General features: G+C 38.3%; 1 protein-coding gene across 1 annotated transcript; it reads right to left on the minus strand.

The window, feature by feature from the left end:
• Window positions 1–2,619: 2,619 nt before the first annotated feature.
• On the minus strand, window positions 2,620–22,851 carry LOC133559605 (N-acetylmuramoyl-L-alanine amidase-like). The gene is given in 5 exon segments (XM_061911512.1): window positions 2,620–2,914; window positions 2,916–3,156; window positions 12,753–12,963; window positions 17,430–18,290; window positions 22,701–22,851. Coding segments are annotated over 5 exon segments (1,452 nt in total). The 5' UTR covers window positions 22,777–22,851; the 3' UTR covers window positions 2,620–2,851.
• Window positions 22,852–24,623: the final 1,772 nt, after the last annotated feature.

A 24,623-nucleotide genomic window follows, 5' to 3' on the forward strand; every position in this document is an offset into this window, starting at 1 on the left:
CACCACTTCGACTGCAAAACTGTACAACCAAAAATCACTCTGCTTAAGAGGAGAAAAGGAAACTCAAAATACCAACAAGGGAATTCAGGATCAGGATACTCAAAGCAAAAGAGACAAGGCTTGGGCATGAGGCCGGAAATGCAAGAAGCAACAAGACATTGTGGCACAGAACAAAGGGAGGCGTGGGCTTATAGGACACATGGAAGTAATGGGGAACACGAGGAAACAATCAGGGATCAGGGATGACGTCAGACTGATGACACAAAAGGAAGAGCAAATTACCTTAATTGAGAGGAGAGTTACTTTTCAAACTAAAACATGAAATTCAATTCCATGGCCCGGATCCTGTTTTGTTTAGTCATGTTCTGTTAGTTCTGGACTCTCTCAGTTCCTCTTTTGTGCACTCCTGGGTTTGTTTTGGTCACCATGGATACTGATTGGTTTCACCTGCCTCTGGTTAGTGTTCAGCACGTTCACCTGCTACCAGGTACCAATCAGAGAGATATTTATTCACATTGCTGGCTTCGTTGTTTGCTTTATGCAAAAGGCACGTAGGCTGATTTCTTGTTTCTATGTTTTGTGATTCCTGTGCTATGATTGTACCGTGCGATCGGCACGCAGCCCTTTGGTTGGCTTCCAGTTTATTGTATGTGTTATGATTTACGAAGATTAAATCATATCCTACCTTCACGCTTTGTCCGGAGTTGTCCGTCTGCATCTTGGAAGAACGACCCCGCAGTAAGATGCGACCCCCACGTGACAGAAAGAAGGTATTTTGCTTCGATACTGCATCAGTCTGCCACCATCTGCTGCCAGCCAAACAGGAGCAACTGAGCTTGCCCCTGTGTTGATTACTTTTTTGCCACAGAGTAGCATCAGTCAATCCAGAGGGTGCTTGAAGTCAGCCGACATGTCTTCTTTACACAGTGTCATGAGTGACGCGGGTTTCTCTAAAATTACTATTGCGACATCCAGTGGACAGATTTAGAACAGCAGTTTGTTTCGTTAAAAAAGTGCAGCTCATTTTTATACCGCGCTAACTCATCTTGTGGGCCGGATTAAACCCCTGCTCTGTGACATTGATGGAGCTAGCAGAGGAATTAACCTGCTTGGATAACAAGGAATATTTAGTAGGTATATTTATTGATTTAATAAGACTATTGTCAAAATCATGAAATATTTTTTTAGAAAATTGAGAGGTGTCATGTCAGAGAGTTGGCTTTACATTGACTGAAAAGCTGTAGAGAATATCAACCATTTTTAAGACATAGTTCAGGCCGCAGCTCAGTGGCCTTGTGGTTAGAGTGTCTGCCCTGACACTGGGTGGTTGTGAGTTCAAACCCCGGCTAAGTCATACCAAAGACTACAAAAATGGGACCCGTTTCCTCCCTGCTTGTCACTCAGTATCAAGGGTTGGAATTGGGTGTTAAATCACCAAATGGTTACCGAGCGCGGCGCACGCTGCTGCTCACTGCTCCCCTCACCTCCCAGGAGGTGAACATGGGGTTGGGTCAAATGCAGAGGACAAATTTCACCACACCTAGTGTGTGTGTGACAATCATTGCAACTTTAACTTTATAGAATGTATGTATTACATGTGGTGTTCCACAGGGGTCAGCATTGGGTCCACTACTTTTCATTATGCACATCAACAACATTTTGGAAGTTTGTGGTTTTTGCTGATGACACAAAAGTTTTTTGTTCCCGAGAAGATTTGCAGGATCTTTTTGGGGCAGTACAGAAATAAATTGATGAATGAAAATGTCGGTTTAACAAAAACAAACTATTTTTGAACTTGAAGAAAAAACAAACGCTTGTCTGGAAATCGGAAGGTACAGATTAATGTAATTTTGTAGTTTAACGAGCTGAACATCAACACCTTTGCTTTTACGTTATAGTTGACGAAACAAATAATTGTTCAAGTGCCGATGAACATTTTTGGCCTCTGATTCCGAATCTGATTTTTTTTGCCTCAGATCTGATCCGATTTCGAGTCTGCATCCGATTCTTTAACAATAACTTAATGACCTGAAAATGTTTTCTAGCAAGTAACTATGATAAACACAATATCAACTTTTTTTATAAAGCTTTTCTTACTGCATTTGGAATGTGTCAGTATTGTCAGTATAATCTGCTGATGTATTAAATTTGTGGAATTTGAGGGCTACGCACTATTTTTTTAACAGGATAAAATGGCTAGTGAATAACAAAAACTAAAAATACTACTGGCTCTCATTTAAATAATGTGGGTTTTGATCTGAAAGCCTTCCTTTGTCCATTAAACAGTCACATAAAATACCCCAAAATCATTTTGTAATAATAATAAAAATATCGATCTGATCACTTGAGTATCGTTTATATACTAATATTATACTAGGTATCGATAGTATCGACATCTGGATCGATCACCCCTACTTTACGTTCAAACTATACCGTTTAGCTTCTTATGTCGTCCTGCTTGGTGTGTGTAGCATGCATGGCCATTCCTTGTCCTCTACTCCTACAGTGATAATGGTACATGGAAGAAACTTTAAGAATGTGAAGAAGGCCCATAAAAAACCAAAGGCCGCCGTGGTGGCACTTTCGACACAACCAAAAGAATACACAACCAGAAGAATACAAGTTTCACATGTTACATTGCGTAACGTAGTACTTTTATACACTTAAATACATACAGTAAAGGAACTGTGAAAGAAGCGAGCCAACATTTATATGGCAACTTTCAATGACATCCAGAAGCTGTGACAGGGATAAAGGAAATTAACTTATGCTGATTATGCAAATCAGGTCGTAAATGTGTTGTGTTGCATAAGAGGATGGTGTCCACTGGTGCGTATTTGACAATATCTTGTCAGTCCTTGAAGTGCTCCCAGCTTCTTATCTCTGAAAAGAAAGATTCCCCTGGACAGAAAGTAGTAGTTCACCATCTGTCTGTGGCCATGGATGGTGTAGTTGGCCACCAGCCTTCCTCCGTCCACCGCACAGCGCAGCAGGCGATGGCGCAGAAGGTCCAAAGCGTGACGCGATGGGATAGCGGAGGTGTAGTTCCCGATGACAGACACGCCGTACCCGAGGCTGTTGTGTCCTCTCGTGTGCGTGCCGAGCAGGGTCCAACCCCGGCCTTCGTAGACGTAGCCGTCAGACCCGACTACAAAGCTGAAATCACAAAAGTTTTAATTCTATGAGAATGAAATCTGGATATAATGGTCTTGTTTTTTTTTAAGATTCACTATTCATTTACAAGAATATTTGATAGTACAATAAATTCATGATAATGAGTAGCGTGACGTTAAAGTTGTCATTATATGAGAGGAAAGACATTATAGTTAGAAAAAGTATTTAATGAGAACAAAGTTATATTATGGGCATATATATATATATATATATATATATATATATATATATATATATATATATATATATATATATATATAACACATACATACAGTGGGGCAAAAAAGTATTTAGTCAGCCACCGATTGTGCAAGTTTTCCCACTTAAAATGATGACACAGGTCTGTAATTTTCACCATAGGTACACTTCAACTGTGAGAGACAGAAAGTGAAAAAAAAATCCAGGAATTCACATTGTAGGAATTTTAAAGAATTTATTTGTAAATTATGGTGGAAAATAAGTATTTGGTCAACCATTCAAAGCTCTCACTAATGGAAGGAGGTTTTGGCTCAAAATCTCACGATACATGGCCCCATTCATTCTTTCCTTAGCACGGATCAATCGTCCTGTCCCCTTAGCAGAAAAACAGCCCCAAAGCATGATTTTTCCACCCCCATGCTTCACAGTAGGTGTGGTGTTCTTGGAATGCAACTCAGTATTCTTCTTCCTCCAAACACAACGAGTTGAGTTTATACCAAAATGGATTCATGGATGATACAGCAGAGGATTGGGAGAATGTCATGTGGTCAGATGAAACCAAAATAGAACTTTTTGGTATAAACTCAACTTGTCGTGTTTGGACGAAGAAGAATACTGAGTTGCATCCCAAGAACACCACACCTACTGTGAAGCATGGGGGTGGAAACATAATGCTTTGGGGCTGTTTTTCTGCTAAGGGGACAGGACGATTGATCCGTGTTAAGGAAAGAATGAATGGGGCCATGTATCGTGAGATTTTGAGCCAAAACCTCCTTCCATCAGTGAGAGCTTTGAATGGTTGACCAAATACTTATTTTCCACCATAATTTACAAATAAATTCTTTCAAATTCCTACAATGTGAATTCCTGGATTTTTTTCCACATTCTGTCTCTCACAGTTGAAGTGTACCTATGATGAAAATTACAGACCTCTGTCATCATTTTAAGTGGGAGAACTTGCACAATCGGTGGCTGACTAAATACTTTTTTGCCCCACTGTATATACACACACACGCACACACACTCATACATATATACATATATATATAAATATATATATATTATCCGAGAATACTTCGAAATAATGATAACTACCATGATAATCAATAATACTAATACAATCATAAAGTGATAATAATATTAATAACCGTGTGTAAAAATGTCAAAATCTTACAAAAATAGGGCTTAATATAAAAAGAAAAATACATCATTTTCTGAAAATGAAGTCACATTTCTAGAAGAACAGTTGTAGTATTCGGACAAAAGTGTATTGGACCAGAATAAATTTGCAATATTATGAGAAAAGTTCAAATTTTGCAAGAATAAAAATTTAATCGTCATATAAATTGTTATTTTAAAAGAAAAATGTCGTACTTGCAACAAAAAGGTATTTACCTTATGGGAAGAAATGTGTTATATTTTGGGAAAAGGTGAGGAATTCACCTGTGGTGTAAGAAGAAAGAAAAAGTCTAAAATTAATGACGGTAGATGTATAATACTAGGAGAATCAAGTCGAGATTAATGGGAAAATATTGTACTTTTATGAGAATTTAACATATATTAAAAAAAATATTATTCGTCATAATATTATAACTGAAATCATAATTTTTTGAGAATACTTTAAAAGGAATAGTAAAAAAGTTGTGTGGTAAACAGTCATAAATAACATGTTGTGATAAATAAGTCATAATACCGATTTTCTCAGAACTAACTCAAATTTCTACAAGAAGAGTTGTAATATGAGGACAAACATGTATTGTACCAGAATTAAGTTACGACTACAAAAAAAAGTTTTAATATATCTCTTGAGAAAGTCCTAATTTTTAGAGAACAAATGTCCATAATCTTGCAAGAATAAAACAAAGACACATTATTTGTAGTAAATACATAATAATGTTCAGCCCAATAAGTGACATTGTGGCTCTGTGACTGGGGAACACTTGTCCAGACATTTAGTTACATTTGGTACGTGACAAAAACCATCCTGTCCATCAGATTAGACCTTTAGTGTTTATCACAAACTGACCTTCCTCTGTGGTTGACTAAGATTATCAATATTTGTGCACAGCATGAGTCAGCGATGCTTCAACTGAAAATGTATTTGAACAAGAATTTGAGCAAAGATATTTGTCATTTTCACCCCCGTTAGCAAAAGTTACGGGTGGATTTTTATTTTTAAAAAATGTTCAAAATGGGATAGGGAACTGATGTTATGATCCGCCGGCCGGATCATATATAGTTTTTATTTTTGAGTCCTTTTGTGTATCTTGTTTGTTCTTGGACTCTTCCGATTCTTAGTTTGTGCACTTCCTTGTTCCATGGTAACTTAATGTTCACTTGCTTTGACGCACACCCGTGTTTATTAATCACGTTCTGTATTTAAGCCTGCCCTTTCCGTTCACTAGTTCTCTCCTCGTAGTTTGTGTTACATACGGTTGGTGTTTCACAAGAGACTACTCCGTTTTGTGTATTTGGACTCGCGAGCTTCCACGCTTAGCCTTTTGTGTTTTTCTAGCTCACATGCTAGCCCTTTTGTTTTGCCTAGTGTGCCTCGTGCAAATGTTAGGTTTGTTTCTCAAGCTCACATGCTAGTAGCTCTTTGTTTTGCCTTTTCTGCCTAGCACCAGTGTTTTTGTTCTTAGCCTGTTTTTAGTTTAATGGGGAACATTATCACCAGACCTATGTAAGCGTCAATATATACATTGATGTTGCAGAAAAAAGACCATATATTTTTTTAACCGATTTCCGAACTCTAAATGGGTGAATTTTGGCGAATTAAACGCCTTTCTGTTTAGCCCTCTTGAAGGGATGACGTCAGTACGTGACGTTGCCTAGGTAAGAAAGCTGCAATTTTCATTTTCTCAAACACATTACTAACACGGGTCTCAGCTCTGTTACTTTCCGTTTTTTCGACTATTTTTTGGAACCTTGGAGACATCATGCATCGTCGGTGTGTTGTCGGAGGGTGTAACAACACCAACAGGGAGGGATTGAAGTTGCACCACTGGCCCGAAGATGCGAAAGTGGCAAGAAATCTGCCGCCAGACCCCCATTGAATGTGCCGAGTGTCTGCAGATTTTACCGGCGATGCTAAGGCAGACATGGCACAGAGATGTATGGATAACCTGCAGATGCATTTGCAACAATAAAGTCAACGAAATCACAAAGGTGAGTTTTGTTGATGTTGTTGATTTATGTGCTAATCAGACATATTTGGTCGCGGCGTGACTGCCAGCTATTGATGCTAACATGCTATTTAGGCTATAGCCGTACGTACGTTTGAAACCATATTACGTTCCTTCACCCACATTTAACGCGAAAAAACACCTACCAAGCAACAGATTTAAGTTGCTCCAGTGTCACAAGATGCGAATATCCTGATTGTTTGGTCCACACATTTTACCGTGATGCTAAGCCAGCTATTCGGCCATGCTATGGCTATGAATAGGGTCAATAGCTATTTGCTCAATAGCTTCAGTTTCTTCTTCAATACTTTCATACTTCAACCATCCGTTTCAATACATGCCTAATCTGTTGAATCGCTTAAACCGCTGAAATCCAAGTCTGAATCCGAGCTAATGTCGCTATATCTTGCTGTGCTATTCGCCATTGTTTGTTTACATTGTGATGTCACAGGAAAATGAACAGTGGCTTCGAGAGAGCAAAAATAAGGCACTTTAAAGCTTTTTTTTAGGGATATTCCGGGACCGGTAAAATTTTGAAAAAAACTACAAAAAATACAACAAGCCACTGGGAACTGATTTTTATTGTTTTTAACCCTTTTGAAATTGTGATAATGTTCCCCTTTAAATAAACCATTATTTCTTACCTGTACGCTGTGTCCAAGCCCGATCTGCATCCAGGAAGAGCACCACTCGCATCACGATGCCCGCTAAGCGTCACAACTGATTTGATCAGGGGTGTCAAACGTGTGGCCCGTGGGCCGGCTCATGCCCGCAAACAGGTTTTATGTCGCAATACAAACTGTGTTGGGCAAGAGGTACGCAGTAAAGCGCATATCGCTATGGTAACGTGTGGCTTTGGCTCCTCCCCTCAAATAAATGAAACGCAAAACCTGCAGTTTTAGGTCTTCTGCGTCGAACCCATTGTTTTTGGCACCGTCATTGCCCCTAAATGTCTGTCAAAAAGGAGAAATGTGAGTGCAACTAAAACATCTTCAACAGTTTCTACATCCGTGTTTATAGTTTGTTGAGTTAGCACTGGGTTAATACCTGGACATGACAAATGACGTGTTTAACACCTCGAGGTTTATTTATTTTGTTCAATCCCAGATATGCTGTGACTTTATGTATATTGGCTTTGTAAATACACTGAGACGAAGTCTTAAGTTCGCTGTGTTTTTCAAACCGGACACATTTTTCTCCCCTCAGAATTTTAAGTGTTTTGTCGAAACGATTTTCAGAATGTGTTTGTTCTATTCTTGGCCAAAGTAAAACAAAGAGTAACACTTTAGTAAGGGTAACATATTCATCATTAATTAGTTGCTTATTAACATTCAAATGAGTAACATATTGGCTCTTAATCAGTCATTATTAAGTACTTATTAATGCCTTATTCTGCATGGCCTTATTATACAACCAGTAAGAAATTAACTAAGAGTCTTCCCTCAATAACATCAGAATGATTGCTTATTAGTACTAAGTAAGGAAATTGTTGTATACCAGTGTTCTCCAACCTTTTTTCCACCAGGGACCGATTCAATGTATGCAATATTTTTACGGACCGGCTTTCTACTTGTAAATTAGCCTTTGCCCACAATCTGGCACATTAAATGCCACGTTATATATCCATTGATGTGCATTTTCCCATTACTACGATGGAGTTGTAATATACATCTATTAACAGACCTATTGGTGTGTTTAGTGGAACAGGCAAAAGTCAAGTCTGAGAAAGTGTGGTAGTTTATAAATTGTTTCTGTGCGGCCAGGTAGCAAATGCGTCACGGACCGGTGGTTGGGGACCACAGTTGTATATGATTATCCATTTAATACCCCTAATAAATATGGTCTTTTCTTACATAACAGAACACAAAACTACAATAACTGTAACCCTAAGTCTTAAATCTTTGTTACTTACAATATGTTGCCCTAGTGTCCAAATAACTCTAAAATAAGTGTTTGTTACTTAGAATATGTTCCCCATACTAAAGTGTTACCAAACAAAGAAAACACTCTGAAGTCATCTTTGTTTTTAAGTTATCATGCCATGATTTTACCAGTCCGGCCCACCTGGGAATAGATTTTCCTCCTTGTTGTTTGACACCCCTGGATTAGATTTTCATCCTGATCTGGAGCATTTTTACTACATTAAATTACGCTTACATTAAAAGCTGAGACAAAGACAGTGGATGACTGACAAAAGGCTTCACTATTTATGTAATTCCGCTATGGACAGCTCACAAAGGTTTTTTCTAGAGACGTCCGATAATGGCTTTTTTGTTGATATCCGATATTGCGATGTTGTCCAACTCTTAATTACCGATTCCCGATATCAACCGATACCGATATACACAGTTATGGAATTAACACTTTATTATGCGTAATTTTATTGTGATGCCCCACTGGATGCATGAAACAATGTAACAAGGTTTTACAAAATAATTCAACTCAAGTTATGGAAAAAAATGGCAACATATTGTTTCTTTATTTTTTTAACATGCATCAAAACAGCAGCTTGGAATTTGGGACATGCTGTCACTGAGAGAACATGAGGAGGTTGAGGTAGGCAGGGTTTGGGGACAGGTTTGAGGTGGGGGGAGGAGGCGTTTAGTGAGTTACAGTGCTGCAAGGGTTCTGGGCATTTGTTCTGTTGTGTTTATGTTGTATTACGGTGCGGATGTTCTCCCGAAATGTGTTTGTCATTCTTGTTTGGTGTGGGTTCACAGTGTGGCGCATATTTGTAACAGTGTTAAAGTTGTTTATACGGCCCCCTTGAGTGTGACCTGTATGGCTGTTGACCAAGTATGCGTTGCATTCACTTGTGCGTGAGATAGGCTGTAGATATGATGTGATTGGGCTGGCACACAAAGGCAGTGCCACTTAAGGTTTATTGGCGCTCGGTACTTCTCCCTACATCGATGTACCACTCTGTACAGCTGCGTTTTAAAAAGTCATAAATTTTACTTTTTGAAACCGATGCCAATAATTTCCGATACTACATGTTAAAGCATTTATCGGCAGTCCCATATTATCGGACATCTCTAGTCTTTTCATCCACCTTTGAGAAAATGTCATATATAGAATAAGGAACAAGTGATCCCGGTAAGGCTTTTTTATTAGCGACCAAAAGTTGCGAACTTTATCGTGGATGTTCTCTACTAAATCCTTTCAGCAAAAATATGACAATATCGCGAAATGATCAAGTATGACACATAGAATGGACCTGCTATCCCCGTTTAAATAATAAAATCTCATTTCAGTAGGCCTTTATTTCCAACATTCTTCCAAGGTTAACAAAAACAACTTTAACTACATACAAAGCTATAAACAAATATAGTAAGAATTTCACCGTAGGTCTCTCAACCCCACATTTGTCCAATCAGTTTCACCTGTGCACCCTTATATTGTCTCGCCACAAGTGCTGTAAATGACACATAATGTAAATGACTTTCTAACACAAAAAATACATAATTTAGCTTAATAATATAGGCAGTGCCAGAGAAATATAAATAACACAAAAATGTCTACCAAAACCACAATGACCAACACCAAAGTGCAGCAGCGCAGTAGGCCCAAGTATCCATCAAACACCACCACATTGACCAACACCGTAGCGCAGTAGGCCCTAGTATTCATCAAGCAACAAATAACGAATTTACCATATTTCCTTGAATTGCCACGGGGTGCTAATTAATTTAAAACGTCTTCTCACTCCTGCGCTTACCAAAGGCATGCAAGGTTTGTTCTCCCAGGAAGCAATCGGACTATTCCGGACAAGGCGTGAAGGTAGGAACATATTTATTTCCAAAAACTCAAAAGGGTACAAAAAACAGAAGACAACCCGAAGGCAAGTGCGCCAATCGCACGCGGAAGCTAAGGCAAAAACTTATGACATGAAACTATAGACATGAAACAACTAACCAAACTATGGCATGGAGCAACTAGCATATCTGTGGAATCAGACATGGAACGAGCAGCATGAATTAAGTAATGACGTCAGGGCGACTTACGGGCAAAGACAGGCTTAAATAACGGTCTTCTTGATTAGAGCAGGTGCGTGTCCCGAACACCAGAGGCAGGTGAAAATAATAAGTCGCCATGGTAACTAAAGAACCAAGGGAGCGCAAACAGGAACTAAAAGAGTCCAAAACTAACAAAAAATAACAAAACCATAATCCAGACCACCGATCATGACAGGAATAAAGTTGTTTTCATGAGAGGAAAATTGGAATATTACAACCAAAAGTCATAATTGTAGAAGAATATAGTTATAATATTTTTTTACAAGTCTGAATACTAACTGACATTTTTTTTGTAATTTCACAAAGAAAACGAGAATTTGTTATTAGTAGTACTCGCAACAAAAAAGGGAAAATTGTTATATTTTGGGAAAGGGTCAGTTATTAATCAGTGGTGTAGGAAGAAAGAAAAGGTCTAAAATTAATAACAATAAATAAAGTAAATAAAGAAAGTGTTGATTTTTTCTTTTTGGGAAAATCCAGTTGAAATTTATGGGAAGATATTGTACTTTTATGAAAATTTAACTCATAATACTATGTTAAAAAGTGATTTTTGTCTTAATATTATAAATGAAATCAGAATTTTATGAGAACACTTTAAAAAGAATAGTAAACAAGTTATGTGGTAACAGGCAAATAAATATAATTATGTGTTAAAAATAAGTCATAATACTACGTGAAAAATGTCACAATCTTAGTTAACGTCATTACGTGCTAAAATAAAAATGATTATGTGTTAAAAGTAAGTCATAATACTATGAGGAAAAATGTCACAATCTTAGTTAACGTCATTACGTGCTAAAATATATATAGATATGTGTTAAAAGTAAGTCATAATACTACAAGGAAAAATGTCACAATCTTAGTTAACGTCATTACGTGCTAAAATAAATATAGATATGTGTTAAAAGTAAGTCATAATACTACAAGGAAAAATGTCCCAATCTTAGTTAACGTCATTACGTGCTAAAATAAATATAATTATGTGTTTAAAGTAGGGGTGTAAAGGTACGTGTATTTGTATTGAACCGTTTCGGTACTGGGGATCCGGTTCGGTGCGGAGCAGTACCGAACGAGTTACACACGAACATATGAAGTAGCCGCCTATCCTAAAGTCTTAACAAGCTGCTCCGTTCTGCCTCTGTCTGTACACAGCACCCTGCATTGTCCATCCCACACAACCATCTGATTGGTTACATACAAAGCCAATCAGCAATGCGTATTCAGAGCTCATGTCGTCAGCGCTTTAGTGTCGATGTCGAGCAGATCGGTCTTTAGCAGGGGAGCAACGCACTCTCCCCAAATTATATATCAAGACAACTAGTTTCTAAACATCACTATGAGCCCGTTGACCTTCTAGAAACAAACTGCAGCTCAGCTCACTCGCAGTCCTGGCTTTAGGTGAAGGCTAGTTAGCTTTTAGCGTAACATTAACTCATTTTGCTGTGTGTGTGTGTGTGTGTGTGTGTGTGTGTGTGTGTGTGTGTGTGTGTGTGTGTCTGTGCGCGTGTGTGTGCGTGTGTTACGGACAGTGTTGATTGAGGTGTTGAAGCAGCAAAAAAGGACATTAAATGAAGAGTTTCTGTCTCTAATAGTGTATAAAATAATTTAAGTCCATCATAAAGCCTACATGAACTCAGCCTAGTTTTGAATGGCAGGGTCCATGCTATCACATGTTGATAAAAATATAACATTTACATAATAAAAATAAATTAAGCATGATGAGTTGACTTGAAATGGTTTTAATGTTGCACTTTTTATATGTAGAAGAAAAGTTGTCATTTTATTTAATCAAAGCAACAACTTGAAGCGGTTTAATGTGGATTAACATGGGCAGAATTATTATAGTGTTCCCAATGTTAAAAGGATCAAGCCATTTTTTATAAATATGGTAAATAAATAACCAAAAAATATATTTTTTGTTGTTTTCTTACTGTACCGAAAATTAACCGAACCGTGACCTCTGAACCGAGGTACATACCGAACCGAAATTTTTGTGTACCGTTACACCCTTAGTTAAAAGTAAGTCATAATACTACGAGGAAAAATGTCACAATCTTAGTTAACGTCATTACGTGCTAAAAGGGGGGGACATGTGATGCTTAAAACACCTCGCAAAGTTAGCGGCCTCTAGACATCCAATTTTGTTCCAAATTGCATTCGTATGACAACAACGTGTCACCTGTATCCGATGTCGCTCCAGTTTCGCACCTCCTGGTGGAAGTGCTGCATGGTTCTCATGTCGCGGGCGCACGTTGGGAAGGAGAGACATGGCCGGGAAGGTTTGTAGGTGTGGTGTATGTAGACGAAGCCGAGGGGCAAAGACAGTGGGATAGGCGTACCCCTGTGGGCCTTTGCCCCCCACTGGCAGCGAGGGATGATTTGAGGGCAATCTGACACAAAAAGGGGAAAATGTCCAAGTTAGTGCAGTCTTCCATGGAACAAAACTCTCGCCTCTTCTCTTCTTTTTTTTAAGTGCTGGTTGATCATCTGAAAGAACTGGTAGTGGAAGGACGGCATCGACATCAACAGTTCTGGAAATTTTCAAACACACCTTGTGTACTTCATTTTTTTCCACTTCCATCCATTAAATTGAACTGCAGCCAGTTTAGATTCCAATTAAAAAATATAAATTTATTGGTTTGAAAAAGGTAAATGACAAGAACATGTGCATCCACCCGTTGCCACTCATAAACAGAACGGGAAGTATTCTGACCCCTTTAAACGTGTTACTGGTTCATTGCAGCCATTTGCTAAAACCAAAAAAGTTAATTTTATTTTCTCATTATTGTACACTCTGCACCCCATCTTGACGGAAAAAAACAGAAATGTAAAAATATTTGCAAATTTGTTCAAAAATTAAAAAATCAAAATGACATGTACATAAGTATTAATACCCTTTGCACATTTGGCGGCAATTACAGCCTCAAGTCTTTTTGAATACAATACCACAAGCTTGGCACACCTATCTTTGGTCAGTTTCGCCCAGTCCTCTTTGAAGCACCTCTCAAGCTTCATCCAGTTGGATGGGAAATGTTGCTTTTCATCCAGGATGTCTCTGTACATTGCTGCATTCATCTTTCCCTCTATCCTGATTAGTCTCCCACTTCCTGCCGCTGAAAACCATCCCCAAAGCATGATGCTGCCACCCCCATGCTTCACTGTAGGGATGGTAATGGCCTGGTGCCACAAAACTATTTCCCTATTAACTACAAGTAATGTATCTCTTTTCATTTATATACGCCAGCGATGTACAATACAATGAAATGCTCTTCCCCTCTGTGGAAAAATGTATTTAATTCATTTGAATAGCTATCCATCGAGCTGTTGCCAATCATAAACAGAATAGGTCATGGCATGCATGGCAGTGGGCTGTTAAGGGCAGAAGTGGGTAGAGTAGCCAAAAATTGTACCGTTACTTTTCTGACACACCACCTGTAACAAATACAATTTTTATTGACAGGCAGAGCAATGAAATGGTTTTCTACTCGGTGGAAGAATGTGCATAATTAACATGTGTACCTACACGTTGCCAATCATAAACAGAGTAGATCATGGCACACTAAGGTGGTGTGCCCTTAAGAGCAGAAGTGGGTAAAATAGCCAAAAATTCTTAAGTGAGAGTACCGTTACTTTTCTGACACACGTAGTGTAAAAAATAAAATTTTTACTGACTGGCAGAACAATTAAATGCAAGATGTGCATAATTAACATATGTACCTACCCGTTGCCACTCATAAACAGAGTGTTGTGATCCAATTCCCGGATCACATCTTTTGTCTATATTCGAGTCCTTGTTTGTGTTTTGATTATTAATTTTAGACTCTTCCTGTTCTGAGTTTTGCACTTCCTGTTTTTTCTCATTGCCATGGTTTCTCATTTTTTCCACCTGCTATGTTTTTAGACGCACACCTGACGGCAATCGTTTACTTTAGTATTTAAGACTGTTTTCTACCTCAGTTCTGTCTTGGCTCATGGTTTGCTACGCGCAACTGTCACGTTTGGTTATCTCTGCTTTGTCGGTCCTGTGCTAAGTTACGCCTTAGCTTATGTGCGCTTGACACGCACTTCTGTGACACTTACTTGGAATTTTTGTGCTAGCTATTAGCTTTAGCTTTTCATGAACTCCGGCACGCCTTTACTTTGCTGTTTGTAAAAGTGTTCTTTTATTTTTTGTATAATAAATCTGATTCTTACCTGCAACCCTGCCTGTCTGGTCCTACTGCACCCTGAGGTGATATCTCCGCGCATCACAATGCATTTTGAATGTGACAGTATGAGCCAAGCAACTCGACACCTCCGCGCATCTCAATGCGTTCCGCACTTGACACAGAGTAGATTATGGCATGTTCGTTGTTGTGCCGTGAAGAGCAGAAGTGGGTAGAATAGCCAAAAATTCTTAAGTGAGAGTACTGTTAATTTTCTGACACACCTCGTGTAACAAATTGAATTTTTACTGACGGACAGCACAATTAAATGCAGATTGTGCATAATTAACATGTGTACCTACCCGTTGCCACTCATAAACAGAATAGGTCCATGGCAAGCTCATTAGTGTTCAATTAGGGTTAGGTAAAATGTGTTGAATGCACTTTTTAAATGGTTGATAGTAAAATGTACCTTCTATCATGCATTTTTACTAAGCAATTAAATGCTCTCTTACTAGGTGGAAGAATGTGCATATTTAACATATGTACCTCACCTGTTGCCACTCATAAACAGAGTAAATCATGGCACGCTTGGTGGTGTGCCATTAAGAGCAGAAGTGGGTAGAAAAAACAAAAATTCTGAAGTGAGAGTACCGTTACTTTTCTGGCACATTTAGTGTACCAAACAAAATTTTTACTGACAGGGGAAACAATTAAATGCAGAATGTGCATAATTAACAAGAGTACCTACCTGTTGCCACTCATAAACAGAATAGGTCCATGGCAAGCTAGGTAGTGTTCAATTAGGGTTAAGTAAAGTATTTTGAATGCCCTTTTTAAAATTGTTGATAGTGAAATGTACCTTCTATTATGCATTTTACTGAGCAATTAAATGCTCTTCTAGACGAGGTGGAAGAATGTGCATATTTAACATGTTTACCTCACCTGTCGCCACTCACACACAGAATAGATCATGGCACGCTTGGTGGTGTGCCGTTAAGAGCAGAAGTGGGTAGAAGAGCCAAAAATTCTCAAGCGAGAGTACCGTTACTTTTCTGACACATCTAATGTACCAAACTAAATTTTTACTGACAGTCGAAACAATTAAATGCAGAATGTGCATAATTAACAAGTGTACCTACCTGTTGCCACTCATAAACAGAATAGGTCCGTGGCAAGCTAGGTAGTGTTCAATTAGGGTTAGGTAAAGTGTTTTGAATGTCTTTTTTAAAATGGTTGATAGTAAAATGTACCTTTTATTATGCATTATACTGAGCAATTAAATGCTCTTTTAGTAGGTGGAAGAATGTGCATACTTAACATATGTACCTCACCTGTTGCCACTAATAAACAGAATAGGTCCATGGCAAGCTAGGTAGTGTTTTGAATGCCCTTTTGAAAATGATTGATTGTAAAATGATACTTCTAATATCTATACTGTTTGTTATTCCCCAAAACGTCTCATTAAAAAAAAACAACCTGCTCCCATAAGAGGTGTTTAAAGAAATGAGTTACACAGCTTTTTCAATATGGCTCACCGGACATTCCCAAATATTTTTTTAGAGATCTTTAAGATGGAAAGTGTAGCTGATATTATGATCTGCAGTTATGTTTTCTAATGACCGTAAGTTTTCAACTGTACCAAGTATTTCAATGGTTAGAATCTGCGCTTTTGGATGCTATATTAGTTACAATGATAATCTAATTAATTAGTTTCTATGGTAATCTAATTAGTTACTATGGTAATGTAAGTCACAGCAGCTCAGAAGAGCCACCAAGCAGTGTGGGTGGGAAGGAGATTTTCACAACAAAGTTCTAAACCTTAGTGATGTATCAGATATATCAGATTGTAGGTGGGTTTATTTTGTACCCTTCATGGTCGTATTTCACGGTTTGTTGCATTTTTGTTGCGTCTCACTTTATTTTAAAATGTCAATAGAAGGGGGGTGTGACGTTCATACGGTGACAATATTCAGTGTTTTATCATTCATAGAAACATTTAAAATTCCGTTACGTTTTTTAAGGCAGTCTGTCATAACATTTTTAGCATTCAATCAGACATTATTAAGGTTTTGTATTAGTGTTCCTAAAAAGAGACACATTTTTTTCTCTAAATGTGGCCCTCATATCAAAATAATTGCCCAGGGCTGTTGTAGGGCAACGAGGGTGCCAAATGACCATGTGTTCGAAGCAGAACACGTAAAACGGCAGGTTTTAAGTTTTATGTGGGTCGAGAAGGAGGAGACACAGTCACCCTTTACTGTCTACTTCTTGCTAAAACGTTTGCTTGCCTAACATAATTGCTATTGTGGCATCCAGTGGACACAATTAGAATATCAGCCGCTCATTTTAATACTTGGCAAACTCATCTCGCAGGCCGGATAAAATATCAGGCCCGCAGGCCGTGCGTTTGACGCCAGTGGTCAAGAACAATAAGAGCTCTCTTTTTCCCACCAGTCAAACACTTTCGGTCTCAACAATAACAGTGCGACTGGTCACATCCGGTCCGATAATGATCTTTTGATTATCATTCCTATCAATTGCAGTAAAAGCATACTCGTGTGGCTCGCCATGCTTTGAAGTTGAGCCTGCATGGTCGTTTCCAAATGACCATGTTGTTTATGTTATGTGGAAAGCCCTAACGACTAGGTTTGCCTTGGGCCCCCGAATGACTTAATACGCCCCTGGTTGGGGTTTGGGTTAAGACTTACCCCAGTACCTGTGCACAAACGCCTCCAGTCCCTCCTTAACCGCCTTCTTGATGTCGGTGTCCATGGCGATCCATTCTGTCTTCTCCAACCGCCACACCAACGCAAGCGTCTCCATCACCTCACTGTGAAGGTCAAGAGGTTCTAGAATGGATCTCGAGATCTCCCTTCGGTTCGGACTAACGTGTTTGGAGACGTTCTCAAGACCCCGCCCCTCGCGCAGAGTGAAACTGTAGTACGCCTTCAGGATCTGGCTGAGAGCATGCGGCTCGACAGCTGTGGGTGGTTTGCTGATGTCCGTGCCAAGTATTACTCCATCCATCCCCCCGTTAATAACGGCATCGGTGGCGGGAGTGGCGGGCCAATGGAGCTTGAATACTTTGGGGCGCTGCACGCTGTCCCAGCACCCATCGGGCCCCAGGCGATTGGCTAAGGGGATGTCTTGGAGGCTTAGGAAGGCTAATCCAAGCGTCCTTCCCAAGGTCAGAGGAAAGAGCCCGGTGGCCAAAGTCCCCTCCATCTTCGCTTTGAGTCCAGACTCGATTCCTAGCAGTAAAGGCGCCAGGGCGACCGTGGTGCCGTCCGGGGCGAGGGCCACCCCTCGCTCCTCGCCGTTATTTGTCACAATGTGATGAATGGCCTTGTCGAAAAAGCTGAAAGAGGAGGCGTTGAGGATGGAGGTCTCCAGGCCCGCGTCGTCACTCAGGTTATACGAAGCTCCCAGGAAGTGGATGGTCATGGCGTCGTCATGGCCCGCAGTCCTCCGCAGGGCTCTGACCAGCCCCAGGGCGGACAGACCCGGGTTGGACTCCTCCAGCTGCTGCACGGCGTGGATGAAGCTGTCCATGCTCCGCAGGTGAGTACCTGCATGACCATTGCAGTGAGTCACACAGCAGAGCCACACTTCCCTTACCAAACTAAATACTTATCTACTCATGTCTTAGACCAGGGGTGGGCAAACATCTTGGCACAGGGGCCACATGGGCTTTTGAAATATAACAAGACAGGCCGGGCGAACACATGATGCATTTCAAAGCAGATCATGTCCGTTGGAACTAAGAGTAGACTTCCCACACATTTCAATCATAATCCATCTATTTTCAACAATATTATATCAGAAGCTCAAAGAAACATTATTAAAGGGTTAACACTTCAATTCTATTTTAGTGTTGTCGATCGCCCTTTTTTTGCCAATGTGTCAAAGTCTAGTGTCAGTTTTGTTGTGGCAGTTCTCAAAACATATCTTTGCCTAATTTTGTTCGAATATTTGGTGGGCCGGATTAAAAAGACCAACCGTAGTTTGCCCAACCTTGTGCTATACTGTCCTAATCTTACAAGAAGAAGATGCCATTTTCTATACAATGAAGCCATAAATTTACAAGAACAGATCAAACCTTTATATAAGCAGGATTAGTGTTGTCCCAATGCCAATGTTTTAGTACCGGTACCAAAAATCTTGCGGTACATTAACTTGACTTGACTTGACTTTATTTAATTCATGCTTGCAGTGGAGCCAGGGCCCCACTGAAAAAACAGCTGAACTTTACAATGTATGTCAAACAAACAAAAATTGTAAAAAATGAAAAGAACAGACAGTATTTTATATTAAAAAAAAAACATTTTCAGGGCAGCAGCAGCATGGAAACTATTAGCATTCTGGTATATGACTGTATTACTTATTTAATTAAATAGATAGTAGTAATTAAATCAGTGGTTCTTAACCTTGTTGGAGGTACTGAACCCCACCGGTTTCATATGCGCATTCACCAAAAAATTAAATGTTTTTTTTTTTTCCAAATTAAAGACAAAGTTATATGTTTCTGGTAACACTTTAGTATGGAGAACATATTTTAAGTAACAAAGACTTAATTTAAAGTTATTTGGACACTAAGGGAACATATTCTAAGTGATAAAAACTTAATTTAGAGTTATTTGGTTAGTGTTAGGGTCAGGGTTAGAGGGTTAGGGTTATAATAACGCCATGCCGAATAAGGCATTAATAAGTCCTTAATAGTTAAGAGCCAATATGTTACTGATTTGCATGTTAATAAGCAACTAATTAATGGTGACTATGTTTCCCATACTAAAGTGTTACGATGTTTTTTTTTAATGGTGCACAAAATGAACCGTGCATGATCGTCACCTTGTTGAAACAGCAAAACCAACAGTGCATAAACTCACAACCCTGCAAATCAGTCAGCTGTTGCCGTATCCGTAATACACCGATAGGGAGACATTTTTACTTGCACGATGAGTCGGGTGTATTTTGACCTCCGCCGAACCCCTGAGGCCGACTCACCGAACCCCTAGGTTTCGATCGAACCCAGGTTAAGAACCACTGAATTAGATATTAAACATGTTTCTTTTGGGGTTTTTTTGCAATTAATGAACAATTTTGTCCTTAAATAAAATAGTGAACATACTAGACAACTTCCCTTTTAGTAGCAAGTAAGCAAACAAAGGCTCCTAATTTAGCTGCTGACATATGCAGTAACATATTGTGTCATTTTTCATTCTATTTTGTCAAAATTATGGGGGAAAAGCAGTAAAAAAAAATTATATTTAATCCACTTGTTCATTTACTGATAATATTTGCTTACTTTTTTCTTTTAACATGTTCTATCTACGCTTCTGTTAAAATGTAATAATCACTTATTCTTCTGTTGTTTGATACTTTACATTAGTTTTGGATGATACCACAAATTTGGGTATTAATTCAATACCAAGTAGTTACAGGATCATACATTGGGCATATTCAAAGTCCTCATGTGTCCAGGGACATATTTCGTAAATTCTTAAACATAATTTAAATAAATAAAAAAATAAAAAAACAAGATGTTCTGATGTCAACAAATGAGAAGTAAAGTGAATTATATTTATATAGCGCTTTTCTCTAGTGACTCAAAGCGCTTTACATAGTGAAACCCAATATCTAAGTTACATTTAAACCAGTGTGGGTGGCACTGGGAGCAGGTGGGTTGACTTCCTTGCCCAAGGACACAACGGCAGTGACTAGAATGGCGGAAGCGGGAATCGAACCTGCAACCCTCAAGTTGCTGGCACGGCCACTCTACCAACCGAGCTATGCCGACGTAATCTTAGTAGTATTGACTAGAAACGCTACTGTACTTGGTATCATTACAGTGGATGTTAGGTGTAGATCCACCAATGGCGTTTGTTTACATTTTGATGCCGGTTAGCTACTGTGTGTAGTGAAGCATGTTTAGCTATTCCTCGTCCTGAAGGGATGATACTTGTAAGAAACGTACTTTATTTGTCACCATGGAGGCAAGGGTTAGTGATTTAGAAGTAGCTAAAACACTGACGTTAGCCGCTAACTTGCTAGCCATGTCTTAAAGCACCTCTTCCTGAGGGCGTTTCAGTGTTATAACTTCACCTTTATCGTTAGTTTTTAGGCCAAAATGCATCCGTTCTCCTTTTTCTGTCTACACACTGTGTCTGCTTGTAAGTACTCCGTGGTTGTGCACTGCCGAACATGCTCCCCTGCTTGTACTGTCCTACTAATTTTGGCGTAGTTTGTTTACAAGTACAACTTGTCTGATGCTGCCACATAAAGACGTGTTTTATACCACTCCTTTGGCTCATTTTCTCCACCAAACGTTTTATGCTGTGCGGGACTGCACAGAGAAGAGCTTTGGTGATGTTATTAACTTGTTGGAGTGCTAATCAGGCATATTTGGTCAGTGCATGACTGTAAGCTAATCGATGCTAACATGCTATTTCGGCTAGCTGTATGTACATATTGCATCATTATGCCTCATTTGTTTGTGTGCCATGTCGTTCCAGACCACAGGAAACGTTACCCGGCTTGCAAAGATTGTAATAAATCCATTAGAAGAAGACAGCCAGCCGTTTCCTTTAACTTGGACACACACATCTATACCTTTGGCCATTCTGAGCCAGTGATTACCAGGAGTTATCTCACCCTCTGAGAAGTTTTACTAATGTTTTTTTCTAATGGTGTAAAAATGTTTAGAATAAACATTATATTTCAACATTTCTGTTAATGAAGATTTGTGTCAGCCAACACAGTTATTTTGATAGTAGGCTAATATAGACACTTATATAATGTGTTGCCTTCATTATAAGACTTAAATAGTAAAAGGCTTTTAAGTTTTTGCGGCTCCAGAAATACAGTGGGGCAAAAAAGTATTTAGTCAGCCACCGATTGTGCAAGTTCTCCCACTTAAAATGATGACAGAGGTGTGTAATTTTCATCATAGGTACACTTCAACTGTGAGAGACAGAATGTAAAAAAAATCCAGGAATTCACATAGTAAGAATTTTAAAGATTTTATTTGTAAATTATGCTGAAAAATAAGTATTTGGTCAACCATTCAAAGCTCTCACTGATGGAAGGAAGTTTTGGCTCAAAATCTCACGATACATGGCCCCATTCATTCTTTCCTTTACGCGGATCAATCATCCTGTCCCCTTAGCAGAAAAACAGCCCCAAAGCATGATGTTTCCACCCTCATGCTTCACAGTAGGTTTGGTGTCCTTGGGATGCAACTCAGTATTCTTCTTCCTCCAAACACGACGAGTTGAGTTTATACCAAAAAGTTCTATTTTGGTTTCATCTGACCACATGACATTCTCCCAATCCTCTGCTGTATCATCCATGTATCCATTTTGGTAGAAACTCAACTCGTCGTGTTTGGAGGAAGAAGAATACTGAGTTGCATCCCAAGAACACCACACCTACTGTGAAGCATGGGGGTGGAAACATCATGCTTTGGTGCTGTTTTTCTGCTAAGGGGACAGGACAATTGATCCGTGTTAAGGAAAGAATGAATGGGGGTATGTATCGTGAGATTTTGAGCCAAAACCTCCTTCCATCAGTGAGAGCTTTGAATGGTTGACCAAATACTTATTTTCCACCATAATTTACAAAAACATTCTTTAAAATTCCTACAATGTGAATTCCTGGATTTTTTTTCACATTCTGTCTCTCACAGTTGAAGTGTACCTATGATGAAAATTATAGACCTCTGTCATCATTTTAAGTGGGAGAACTTGCACAATCGGTAGCTGACTAAATACTTTTTTGCCCCACTGTATATTTTTTTTGTATTTCTGGTCCAATATGGTTCTTTCAACATTTTGGGTGGCCGACCCCTGTCCTAGCGTGTAACATGGGTAATACTAAAGACCAAAAGGGGGACCGCAATCAGAATCTTGTTTAGGGCCCGATCAGGCCCTGTGTGACAGTACAAAACAAATTACACACAGCAACAACAATTGGTCTCGTACCTGCCGGCCTGCCAAAAATGAAAAAGAAGCAGCAGGATGACGTCAAGATGAAGAGTGGCGCCTGAAAAGACAACATGTTGTATCTCAGCAGCTGTAAGAAAGAACAAGTATGTCACATGCACTTGTGTCCACTACTGAAAATATTGATTGAGCCCACTGAAAGTTCAAAATGAGCAAAACATTGACAGTTCCCACACAAAGGTCACACATGAAGCGAAAGTCCATGATGGATTTGTTAGTTTTGCTCGGCAAAGATTTGCTGTCTGTTCGGCAAAGATTTGCTGTCTGTCCTAAAATCAATATGCTACTACAGTAGTGTAGGACACTACAGTATACACTTTGTATAGGGTTTAAGAGAACAAATACCCCATTATTTAAAAAATATTTTTAAGTATTGTTTATGTTAATGTAAAGAAAATATTAAACCACATAAAGCAGGATTGTCCAAAGTAAGGCACGAGAAGCATTTGCATCCTGGAACTAATTTTTTAATGGCTCGCAGCACATTCTACAAATACTATAAAAATGTTTTACAAAACATAAAAAAAGTGGAATAAAAGAGAAAACCAGTAAAATGTTACAAGAGAAAGTTGCAATGTTGTCACTACTAACACAAAGCAGCCATGCAGGCTGTTCTTTTCTTCGCTTAAAAAATAATAATGAATCAAAATCAATGTTGTTGTCAGTTATTTACCAATTTAAGGCTTCAATTACCTCACATCAAATGTTCAACTTTGAAATATGTTTTAGGGAAAATATTGTGTAATTTGTGTGTTTGCTATATAAAAGAACAATGTTTTCTTTTTTAAAAATGGAGGGGTGCGGGGGCATAAACAAACATGAAAAACATATATTTTAAAAATGAAAACCTATCATCAACAAATAGATCTGAAGTTCATCTGGATATTTAGGTGATAAAAGTAAAACAAATAAAATAAAATAAATATTTTTTAAATATTAATTTTCAACTATTTTCCCTCATCTACAAAATTTTACTGGGATTTTTTTAAAACTGTCATTCCGTGAAAACAATACTGAATCAATGTTGTTATGAATTACTGACCCATTTAGGACTCCAATTACCTTGAAATATTTTTTAGGTAAACTATTGCGTAATTTCTGTGTTTGCCATATAAAATAACAATGTTTTCTTAAAAAAAAAAAAAGCAAAAGAAAAAAAAAAGGGGTGTAGGGGTATAAAACAAACATGGAAAAAAAACATTTAAAAAAATAAAAACTTATAATCGACAAATAGATCTCAAGTTGATGTAGATATTTAAGTGATAAAAGTAAAAATAAAAGGTAAAAACATACTAATTTTCAACTATTTTACCTTTTGAATCTTCAAACATTTTAGTGGGATTTTTTTATAACTGTCATTCCGTGAAAACAATAATGAATCAATATTGTTATGAATTATTGACCCATTTAGGACTCCAATTACCTTGAAATATTTTTTAGGTAAAATATTGCGTAATTTCTGTGTTTACCATATAAAAGAACAATGTTTTCTTTAAAAAAAAAAAGAAAAAGAAAAGAAAGGGGTGTAGGGGTATAAAACAAACATGGAAAAAAAACATTTAAAAACATTAAACTTATAATCGACGTAAAGATCTAAAGTTGATGTAGATATTTAAGTGATAAAAGTAAAAATAAAAAGTAAAAACATACTAATTTTCAACTATTTTACCTTTTGAATTTTCAAAAATTTTAGTGGAATTTTTTTTAAAACTGCCATTGCTTGAAAATAATAATGAATCAATGTTGTTATGACCCATTTAGGACTCCAATTACCTCACATGAAATATTCCACCTTGAAATACTTTTTAGGTAAAAAATTGCGTTATTTGTGTATTTGCCACATAAAAAAAAAAAAAAAGTTTTCTTTTAAAAAAAAAAGTTTGGGGGGGGTGGGGGGTTGCA

The sequence above is a fragment of the Nerophis ophidion genome, linkage group LG01, assembly GCF_033978795.1.
Source record: "Nerophis ophidion isolate RoL-2023_Sa linkage group LG01, RoL_Noph_v1.0, whole genome shotgun sequence".
In the NCBI taxonomy this organism is placed as follows: Eukaryota; Metazoa; Chordata; class Actinopteri; order Syngnathiformes; family Syngnathidae; genus Nerophis; species Nerophis ophidion.